At 56.0% G+C, this 11,006-nt stretch overlaps 1 protein-coding gene across 1 annotated transcript; it reads left to right on the top strand.

Annotated features, from left to right (window-relative positions):
• Positions 1-3,500: 3,500 nt before the first annotated feature.
• On the top strand, positions 3,501-9,960 carry LOC134148785 (kinetochore protein Nuf2-like). The gene is given in 8 exon segments (XM_062591282.1): positions 3,501-3,661; positions 5,664-5,740; positions 6,379-6,440; positions 6,964-7,061; positions 7,303-7,376; positions 8,304-8,400; positions 9,719-9,781; positions 9,943-9,960. Coding segments are annotated over 7 exon segments (489 nt in total). The 5' UTR covers positions 3,501-3,661.
• Positions 9,961-11,006: the final 1,046 nt, after the last annotated feature.

Raw genomic sequence — 11,006 nt, 5'->3', positions numbered from 1 at the left:
CTCCTCCTCCCCCTCCATCGGCTTATTCCTCCTTCTAAACAATGAACAAAGAGTTACAATTTATTACACAGAGGAAGAAGAGGCGCCGTGCCCCAAAGCACTGTGTTAGGAGTAGCACAGGCTTTGCTTGGAGCCGGGCGAGAGCGCGGCTGCTGCCGCGTGGGGCAGCGAGAATAACTGGGCAGTGCTCTCCGCGCCTGGGGAGGCTGTGAAACGCAGCGCAGCCGCGCGAGGCAGCCGTGCACGCGGCCGTGTGCCGCGCTGGAGCGCGGTGTTAGTGCGGGCGGCCAGGGCAGTGCGGGGGTGCTAGCGTGTCTCTTCTTTCTCCGTGCCCTCGTCTCGGCGTAGGGAGGCAGAGCGGTTTCTGGCGCAGGCGGAGCAGCTGCCTGCGGTGCCCGGCCAGAGCAGAGGGACGCCCGGGGCCGCGCGCTCCTGCGAGTGCAAGGCCGTCGTGGAGCTGGTGCTCGTGCCCCTGGCTCACCACCACACGGCAATGGGCAACGATTCCAGAGCCCTCTACTACCTGCTGGAGAGCGCGGCTGCCTGCTTGCACGTCTCCGACAACTACCTGGTGAGTTGTCCTGCGTGCCAGAGGCCGCTGCACGTGGAGGCCTCTCGGTGGCCTTGCCCAGGGCAAGCCCATTTCCCCCCTGCACTAGGACCGGCCTCTGTGGGCCCTTGGGGGCGAAGGGCTGGGGTCGGAGCCGGGGTTTTCTTCCTGCTTGCCTGTCCCGGGGCAAGAGCCGCGGGGCAGGGGAGCGGGACCTTCGTGCGAGGCGCCCCAGCAGGGAGGCGGTGCGGAGGAGCGCTCGTGCCCGCGGCGTGCGCTGGGGTGGCATCGGCAGGGGCAGGGGCACGGCCTCCGCGGGGAGCTGTGCAGGCGGGTGGGAGTGCTGGGGCTGGAGGCGGGCTCCGCAGCGCCGCTCACCCGCTCTCCGTGCGCTTGCTCCAAGGCCTTCACGAGCCTGCGCAAAGCAGAGGCCCTGAGGAGCTCGGCGGCTCAGAAAGCCCCGGTGCCGGCCTGCTTTGAAGAAGCCACCTTCCTGAGCCTGCAAGGGGAGGTAAAGCGGCAGGGCGGCCGCGAGGGCTCTCGGGGCGGGAGGAGCGGGATGCCGCGGTGGCGTGGGGCAGCCGGCGGGGGCGGCGGGGGGGACACCTCTGGCACTTTGAGGCCCGGCCGCAGTGAGCAGCCCTGCCTGCGACCGCCGCGTCCTCCGGCCCCAGCCGGTCGAGGCCCTCGGCCTCACGTCGGGCAGGGTCGGGAAATGTGGTGGGAGCTCAGTCGGAGCCCTCGGGCACCGCCTGAAGAAGCCTTCTCCTGGGCAGGTGTGCTACAACGTGGGACGCGTGGATCTGGCCAAGACGACCCTCAGGAAGGCGCTGAGCCTGCTGGGCCGGAAATTCCCGGGCACCTCGGCTGCCGCCTTCTTTCAGCTCCTGCTGGAGCAGTCGGCGCACGCCTCTCACCAGAAGAGCAGAGGCTCCTGCCCTCCCGCAGAGGCGGGGTAAGGAGCTCAGGGGGAAGAGAAGGGCAGAAAGAGCCCTTTCCTTGCTGGTGCTGAGCCCCTCGGCCACCAGCTGCCTAGGCTTAGGGCTAGAGTCAGGTCCTGGTGAGGGCGACGCTGCGCAAGGCGCTGGGGGCTGCTGTCGGGGGAGGCGGGCTGTGTCGTCTCGAGGGGGACGGCACGGGTGAGAGCAGAGGGGTGTTAGCGGGGAGCACAGGCTGCAGAGGGAAAGGGAGTGTGCAGGAGGGAGCAGGCGGTGGGCCCGGGGGGAAGCGGAGGCGAGGGGCGAGGAGGAGGGAGCTCAGGGCTCGCAGCCGGGTGCCAGCCTGCCGCACAGCACCCCTTCTGCTGCCGGTGCCCGGCTTTGCTGGGCGGCGCGGGCTGTAGTGCCGTCGCGTCCTTGCGAGCAGTCACCTTTCCCCGGGGTGCTTCTCGGTGCTCCTGCATCCGCCCCTGCAGCCCTGCCCGCCCCAGCCGCCTCATGGGCCCCGCGCCTCCCCGGCCCTGCCGGACTCGGCCCCGCGCGGCTCGCGGCTGCGGCTCAGCAGTTTCTCTTGCGTGGCAGGACGGAGAGGCTGCCCTGGCTGTTCCAGCAGAGCCGCTGCCTTTCCTTGCTGCGGCAGCTCTTCAGCCTGGAGAACACTTCCAGCGGCCGGAGGCTCTCGCTCCTCGCAGCGCTCATGAGGGTCAACGCGGCCGAGGAGTCCGAGGACGCGAGTCACGTGAGTGCCTTCTCCGCGCCGCAGCAGCCGCAGCAGGCGGCTGCGCGTCCGACATGGCTCCTTTCCCCTGGCCCGGCAAGAGCAGCCGCAGGGTCTGCCCCGGCAAGGAGAGGCCAAACAGGACGGGGATGTCCCCGTCCCGGGACTTCTCTCTGCGAGCTCCCAGGAGACGGGGCTTGCTGTTCTTCTGGGCTGCTCCTCTCATTGGATTTGTGTCGTGACTGTCACCCTTGGGCAGGCTGTGGCTGTGGGAGGCGTGCGAGTGAAAGAGAAGAGCAAAAGTGGCGGTGGGGTTTGTGGCCCTCTAGGCCCGAGAGTCACCCTGGCGAGATCCAGTCTTGTGCATTCTGCTGTCTGGACCTTTCTAGATCCTCGCGTCCTACCTGGAATATGTGCAGTGCTGCTAGGAGCTGGGCCGCCAGGAAGAGCGGCTGGAGAGCGGGCGGGCGCGCGGCCGTCCAGCTTAGCTCCGGCGTCGAGCCCTTTGGAGGAGGAGGGGCGTTAACCGTGGCAGAACTGGCCCAGGCCCTGTCCCGTCTGCACCTCAGCCTGGGAAATCTGCCCCTCTCTGTCGACGTCGGTAGGTGCTGCCCCGGCTCCCTGGGAGAGGAGATCTCTGCGGAGAGAGCCTCTGCGAGTCGGCTTTATTCACTCATTCATTTATTTCCCTCTGCAGTGCACGGAGCTGGAGAAGCCCGACCTGGACCGGGAGCTTCCAGGCACGCTCTTCACGGCGCTCTTTCTCCAGATGAGGTAATGCTGCCGCTGGGCACGGTGCGGTGTCGGGGGGCCACCGGAGATCCTTTGGGCCAGGGTCACGGGAGCCTTTCCCCGGAGACTTGTTGCCAAAAGATGAGTGGGTGAAAAGAAGAGCGATGGGAACTCCCCTGGAGGTTCTCCAGGAGGAGCACAGAAGGGGGAGAGACGGGTGAGGAGAAGCGGGGTGGGACGCGTGCCAGGGTGCGGAGTTGAATCCCACCGCGCGGAGCTGCTCCCTGGGGCTCACTGCGTGCCTCCCCAGTGCCCGGAGCGTGCAGGAGCGCTCTCCAGGCTGGAGAAGCAGGTGGCTGGAGAGCCCGGGATCGCCGGGCAGGCGCGCTGCTCCTCCTGCTGCCGGGACCTCGCAGCGCGTGGAGGGGGCCGGGGCCGGGGGGCGGTCCCGCCGCGCACGGCTGCCGCTGATTGGCTGCGGGGGCGGGGCGGAGCGCGGGGATTGGTCCGGGCGTGGAGGAAGTGACGACTGGGCGGGGCGGGGCCGGCGCCGGGTTCAAAGGGCGGCGGCGGTTGGCGGCGGCGGTTGGCGGCGCCGCCGTGGAGGTGCTGACGTTCCGGCGCTGCAGCCCCGCCGACATCGCTACCTGCCTCCGCGGCCGCGTCCGGGCCGGCTGCGAAGCCCGCAGCCTGGCCAAGGGCGACCTGTTCCCCGGCCCGAAGGTGCGGCGGGGCAGGGCGGGGAGGGCGCTGAGGCGACGCGCGGGCTTTGGCCCCCCGCGGCGCGGGCGGGCGGGGGGGGCCGGTGCCCCGCAGCTGCCAGAGCGCGCGGTGCCGCCGCTCGTGTTGCGGAGCGCGGCGGAGCGGTGCCGCGCGGCTCCCTCGCCTCGGGGCGGTAGCGGCGGGGCTGCTTTTCCGGGCGGCCCGGGAGCCCTGCGCGGTGCGGGTGACACGCTGGTTTGTGTCTTTGCTTTCGCAGCCTGAAGTCTTGCACGTGATTTTCATGAGAAGCCTGCAGAAGGTGTACGGGATCCGCCCAGAGCATTTCTTCGTGGTTCGTGTGCAATGTCCTGGCTCGCGTGCAGCGGAACACGTGGGGCAGATAATAAATGTTGGCCGTAGAGATGAAATGTTGAAGCATTGCTCTCCTTTGCGTGACGTGAGGTCAGGAGGATGCCGCCAGGAAGGTACGGTTTTCCACGTGCTGACAGAGTGAGGAGGAGCTTGGAAATCCTGCCTGTGCTGCAGAAAGCCCAGAGCATTGGAGGCACTGTGCAGCGTGGGGATTTGCTGTGTGCGTGTCCAGGGAAGCGGCTGCTGTGTGTGTGTAGGCAGGGATGCGAGTGCAGTATTGCGGCATAGTCCTTGCAGTAGGTCCTTTGCTAGAGACCTCTTTGAAGCAGGAGTATGATGTGTGTGCGGACAGTTGCTGTGGCACGGCTGACTGCACCTGAGAATCAAAGAAGATTCTGCCTGTTTTCTGGGAGTTTGGTTCAGGTCAAGGCGCTTCTCAAAAGAGTGGGCTTTGAGTGTGCTGCATCCGAGTTGCTCTTTTTTCTTAAATAAAAAAAAATCTTTGTTTTGATGGGTTTGTTTTTTGGGGCTGGTTTCTTCTAGGGGGTGGGGTGGGGTGAGGGTTCCTCCTCGCTTCCTGTCCTGTCCGGGCCTCTGCCTTTGGCCCCGGTGGGAGGAGGGTGCCAGCTCAGAGGGGCCGTGGAGAAGGGCAGTGAACGCTGCCTGCGGAGCGTGGCCCACTGCAGCCGTGCGTTTGCCGCGCAGCGTCCGAGGGCGGCTGTGGCCGGTGGCCTCGGCAAACGGATGCCGTGCTGAGGTGAGGCCAAGCGCGTCTTGTGCCTCCGCCACGCGGGAAGTTATTCCTGGAAGCCCGTGGGAAATGGTAGTCTCGGGGCGTTTGTGGATAGCACGTGCTCGTGGCAGCTCAGCTGTTCGTGCGCTGTCACGTTGATTGTCGTCGTCCTCTTACGGCGCGACCAGCCCAGAGCGGTGCTCGAGGCAGTCTGCTGGCAGAAGCGAGGGCAGCCTTCGGCGTCCGTTGAGCAGAGCTGTGAGTCAGCTCGCTGGCCAAAAGGTAGCAGAGGAAGAGCTGGGACTCGTGGTGTTGTGGGGGGAGCCAAGCAGCTCCTCTTGCCAAGGGGTTCGTGTTTGTGCGACTCGGGCCTGAGCTCCGCCGCGAGAGGCGGCCTGCGTGCGGGGCGCCTGACGTGGCCGCAGCGCGCTGTCTCCTTAGGGTCGGCTGCGTTTCCTTGCCCTGAGAGGGAGAGGTTTTTAAGCTGAAATGTGCAGGCTTAGGGAGCAGTTCTGGCTTCTGGGTGGCACTGTCCGGGGAGCATTTTTCCAACGGCCTTGTTTTGCAGCCTCTGGACAAATCCTAGGACGTGTCTCTCCAGGGTGAGTTTCTGTTACTTGGCAGTGACTATGTGGAGGTTTTCTTTCCTTCCTCTCTCCCTCTGTACTCCTCCCTCCCTCCCTCCCTCCCTTTTTGTGTGTGTTTCTGGAGGGGAGGGTGTTTCATGCTTGGAATTTACTAGAGAGAAGATGCATGTCCCGCAGATGGAGCCTTAGCAGCTTGTGTTCCCCAGGGGTGCAGAGACCATCAGGTGTGTCTTCAGTCTGTCTGAGTGATGTTCTGTTGTGGAGAAAACCTGCCTGTTTTTCTGGAAGTCTGCTGTGCCTGCGTATTCACTCTGCTCTCTTTCCTCTTTAGATGCCTGTCAACATTGACATCGTGTATCCCCAAATATTTGAAGGCTTTCTCCCTGTTTGTAACTTGTTTATTCACATGTAAGTACACAAGTTTGTATCCGTTTGGTTGTTACTTCTTCCAAGGCTTCAGTTCAGAGGGAATGGGGGGGGTGGGGTTGGGGGCGGGTTGTTTTTTTTTTTTTTTTTTTTTTTTGAGCACCTGTGAGCTGGTGGTGGCTGCAGCGCTCTCTGTGCTCTCTGGTTTGGAGCAAAATGAAATTTGCAGGCGAGCAAGAGGCAGCAAGGTTGTAATAGAAAAGAAAAACCTTGGCAGCTGTCTTTTGTCTAAATCGATGCGTTACCTTTACTGTGAGGACTAGGAGGCTGCGTTAGTGACTTGATTTAGAGGGTGGGGGAGTGAAAGGGCGGGTTGGAGCGCCTGGGGGTACCGCGAATGGCCAGTTCATCATCATCATACCCAAAAGGGGGTTTGAAGCCCTTGTTAGGTGAACTTGCCCCCCGAATTCGAGATACCTTTGCTGCAGGGATGGGAGCGTTAAACACTAATCTGTGCAGGCGATCGTACTGTGTTAGTCTCCTGAGAGGACTTGTTGTTGTTGCGTGCTTACTGCACCTGGGCTCTGGGGTAAGAGGAGAAAATCTCTTTTGAGTGAGCGTCTATAGCACAAAAACTGCAATGGTGACTGCAGATAGATCTATGTTTTGCTTCCTTGCAGGGAGCGCTTTCTCCCGGTGTGCCGTGTTAATGACTTTGAGATTGCTGATGTTCTAAGTCCAAGTAAGCAAGTGCTTGTGATGCTGTCTGTCCTGTGTGGGAGTGTAGGGGGATTGGGGTGGTGGCACTTGACAGGCAGACTGCTTTCCTGCCCGCTTGGCACTCGACTGCTAGTAGTTTGTCCATCAAGCTGTGGCACTCTTGAAATGGTGTGGGAATACGTGGCCGTGGAAAGTAGCCTGAACTCTGTGGAGTTCTCTCTGGAGTCCTTAGGCAAATACCTCCGCAGGGAGCGGTTAGATGGTGAAAGCTGCTCTTCCGTCTCCACGGTTCCCAGCTGTGGCGATTCTGCTGTGCCGCACAGCTTAGGACAGGCTGTTGGGAAGAACGCTTTCACTTCTGGGTCTGTCTTAGCTTGTGAGAGTGTTGCCCGTTACTGATGTTCCTGCTGGGGGGGCAGAGGAAGACAAGCCCTGTTTCTGCGATCCCTTGCCTCCTCTGTGAATTATGCTTGGCCCACCTTTTCCTAAGTGATTGCAATATGCATGGAGACCAAAACAGTGATGACTTGCAATTCTAATTTCAGAAGCAAAGAGGACAGCTTGCTTCTTGAGTGGCATTCTCAACTTTATACATTTCCGAGAATCACGCTGTGGAGTCTACTTGGATTTACAGGCGAACTATGTAAGATTCGGGGCTGTGTTACTCCTGATGCTTGCTAAAACATAAGGAATGTTAACCTCAGTTTGAGAACATAGAGGTTGTACTTCTTAATTGCATGTTTTAGAAACACGCTGGGGTTTTCCTGTGGGTTTAGAGATGGTGTGTTTCAAGTGAAATACGTGATTAGCAGAGCTCAGAGAGAACCCAAAATGTAAACCGTGTTCCCCTAGAATAAAAACATCTCCACGTAATTAACTTGCAGAAATGAGCTGTGGAGTAACTGCAACAGCTGGAGACAGCAAATCAAGAGGCAGCAGTGAAGCTGGAGAAGCTGAAGTGAGTATAAGGAGTAGGAGCTGAGTTGCACTAACCTTCTTGGCTAGCTCTCCTGTTCCCAGTGCATGTGTGGGGTGTGCAACTGGGAACTTACTAGTTGAGCTTTGTGGTTTGATAGAGCAGACCGAGAACAACAGGCTTCTCTGCACCTGGTGTAGATAGTGGACAGCCCAACCGGTGCTCAGAAGTTTGGCCCCTCTACCTCCCTTCTGCTTGTCTGTGACAGCTGAGGTGGTAGTTCCTCTTGGACTAGAAGAAAAGTACTTGCTTTGAGTAACGGGTGTGGGCTTTGGTGTGTGTGGGACTAGCTTGCTGTGAAGGGCAGACGGTGTAGAGGCAGTAAGTTGAGACAGTAGTTAGCTTTGTTTCCTGGCAGTGAAACATATCTTGCTTTCCTAGGAGAGTTTTCTTTCAAACTGTCCACCTTCTCTCCCTTACCCCATCACACGTTCTCAGCATGTGCACCTCCATGCTTTGTAGCTTGGTTCTCAAAGCGAAGTAATATTTTTGAGCTTTCCTCCAAGCCTGTTTAGCTTAGTCTGGGCAGACTCAGCTTCTCCACTGGCACTTGACTTTGCTGTTTAGCCTCTTTGGGAAGCAAGCCCGGAAGCATAAAGCAGTTTCTGCTGGGTTGTGCCCTGTTAGAGGAGGGGCTTGTCTGGTGAGAGGCCAGAAGAGCTGTTGTGAGCAAAGAATAAGACTTTGGGAGTGCCTGGTTGCTGTGAGAGGAAAACTGTATTTTGTAGCTCAGAGACTGTGGTGGATCTTTAATTTGAAACCATCATTTTGATCGTCTAAGCTCTTAAGGATGAATTCTTTCTGGAGTGGTTGTTCTAGCCTCACTAATCTATCGATTTCACTAATAATGCTGAAACTGTCAATATCTCAGTGTGTGGTTGTGTTATTTATTTATTTACGTTTGCTTAGCACTGTTCCTGTAGAAGAGCAAGCAGAGTTCAGGCAGCTGTCTGATGACATTCAGGAATTGCAGCAACTGCTAAACCACGACTGTCGTCGGAAAACGGTATGATCTCTCTACCCCTTTCTCTGGAATGCTGCTGTAGCTTCTGATCACAGGTGTTCCTTATTTTTGTGTTGGTTTTGTTTGTTTTGTCCCCTTCCCCTACTTTTGTGAAGGATAAAGAGGACTTTTCTGATTTAAGACAAAAAAGGTATTACAACACCACATTCTTTTTAATCCCTCCCCTTACCTCTTTGTTTACCCATAAGTGATGTGAAACATGCTTGGAATCAGAGCTAGGGTCTTTTCTTTTGAAATACATTGTTGTGGTGAATGGAGAGGCACCTCTTTTCTTGTTGAAAGGAACAGAATATGAAGGGTTTACTCAGAACTGAGGGTGAACTATGTTGGGAAATAGACTGAGGCCTAAGAAGGGTTACCCAAGGAAAGACTCTTAAAAAAAAAAAAAAAAAAAAAAAAGAAAGAAAGAAAGAAAAAAAAATAAGCCAAGGTGGTGTTGGTAGGGAAGAGTGCTACTTTCCAGCAAGGGCAGCTTTCTTCTAGGTCTCACAGGTAACCTTTTCTGTCACTTCAGAGAAATGAAAATCTGGTTAGTATTTTTTTCGGAGGTGCTACTGTAAGCCGTCTGTCTGCTTTTAATGTTAACCATGTTTCACCTTGTTATTACTGGAGACCTGGTGTATTAATGTAGGCCTTCTCAAAGTAAAAACATGACCTCTGGCAAGGAAGATTGGGTGTGTGTAACAAACCACAAGGGCTGATGAGAATAGAGGAAGTAAAATGGCACCAGTATTTGCTGGTTGGGATGGAGCTGGGATGGCAAGTGAGACATGCAAGCATGCCGAAAAGGCTTTGGCGTGGTAGTACAGAGAAGGGTGCTGATAGCACTGCGTAGTACAGAGGTAGCTGTTTTGGCTCTTGGGAGCTATGGGCTGTGTTCTTGTTTTCTGCGCTGCCTGCCCACGCTGATGGAGAGAACCTTCCGAAGTTAGTGCCATCTGTCACCCCTACTCCAAGTCACCTACGGCTGCCTGCCTCCTCGATGCTCCCAGTGGCTTTTCAACAATGTTTTCCTTCCCTATATTTTAAGTTTCTACAGACTGCTATTTTATCTGCTAGTTGTGGCATTCCAGAGAAACTATCAGTGAGATTTAAATAGCAGTGAGGTGTACGACCTTAACTGTGGCTTGCATCTGGGAGATTAGCTTAGTATAAGGTAGCTCTTCCCCTGAAAGAGTCTTAACCCACACTAGGGCAATTGTCTGTTCTGTTGACAGATCTAAGCTGGAAGAGTAAAGGAGGTAGCAGTTGAAAAGATGTTCATGTTGTAAGTTTGTTGCTTTGTTTCTTTTTTTGTTAGACAGCTTTGCAAGAAGTGATCTCACAAAAAAAGTCAGATATTGCAGAGAGGACCCGAAAATTGGTGAGTGTACCTTGATATAGGCTATAGTTTAAATTCCAGTTCAGCTAATTGATCATCTTTCTGCCTTTAAGATCAGGTTAGTCTTGGAGCTCGGTAACGTGATAGTTCAGGAGATGATTTTTAGCTTTTTAAAAACTGTTTCAGCTTTGCTTTTCCCACAGAAGCTTTACTGCAACTAACTGGTGATTTTTTTTTTTTTTTTTTTTAGCCTTTACAGACTTCTCTGGTATACGCGTGCCCAAACACACGTCTGTCGCCCGTTAGACTGCGCCTCTGCGTCCACTCTTGCCTATTTGGGGCCTATGGATTAGAGGCAAGATCACTTCTTGGTAATTTCACTTTTGATTCACAGTCTGCAGACAGGTCACACTGTAATGGTTATAAGATAGCCTGTTTAGCATGCTTAATGGAATTTTATCATGCTTTTCCCTTATATTTCACCAGATCCAGCTGGTGTCGGACGAAGAAGCCAGCGTCTGGCACGTGGAGTTGCTGTGTGTTTTCATGCAAGCAGATACCTCCCTAGGCAAATGGCAGTGTTAGGCAAATGACAGGATTTTATTTGCCCCTCCCTTTATTCTGGTCTGTATATACACTTTGGTATCAAAACACAAGTCATTTCCAAGAATACTTTGATAATGTGTAGGCAATACGTTTTATGTTAAAAGATTCCAGCTTCAGCGATATATGATACAAACCTTAAAATTCAGGAGGATTTTCTAGGTCTGTAAGGGGACAAACATGCAAAATGTTCCTAAACCAGTGGCGGTGTAGCGGGGTCCCACTGCAGGAGGACAGATGGCATCTTTTCACCGTTGCTGGTGTAAGAAAGGAAGAAAACAGGACCCGGTGGGATCCCAGGTTCCTGAAAGCCCTAAATGAGCAAAAAGCTTCAGCCCGTGCTAATCCAGCATGATTGAGGCCCGCTCCGAGCAGTCCTTAGGGTCGGGACCAAACCTACCTGCTGATGCCAGTTGTGGCGCATGAAGGATCTGGGTGCTCGTCTGCGCAGGGCAGGTGTTGGCATTGCCCCTCGCTGGCCTGCAAGGGGCTCGTGGGGCGCTCAGGAGAATCCGAGAAGTACCTGCTACAGGAATTAGACGCCTCTGGAATTTTAGCGACTGGTCAAAATCCTCATTTAGGCCATTAAATTGATTTTTGGATCCAACCGAGGGGCGTCTTTTTTTTCAACAGTTACAAAAATGCCAGATTATTTTTCCCCCAA

Source organism: Rhea pennata, chromosome 18 (genome assembly GCF_028389875.1).
Source record: "Rhea pennata isolate bPtePen1 chromosome 18, bPtePen1.pri, whole genome shotgun sequence".
NCBI classification, from domain to species: domain Eukaryota; kingdom Metazoa; phylum Chordata; class Aves; order Rheiformes; family Rheidae; genus Rhea; species Rhea pennata.
The sequence above is the reverse complement of the archived record's forward strand: the minus strand, read 5'-3'. Positions and strand labels throughout refer to the sequence as shown.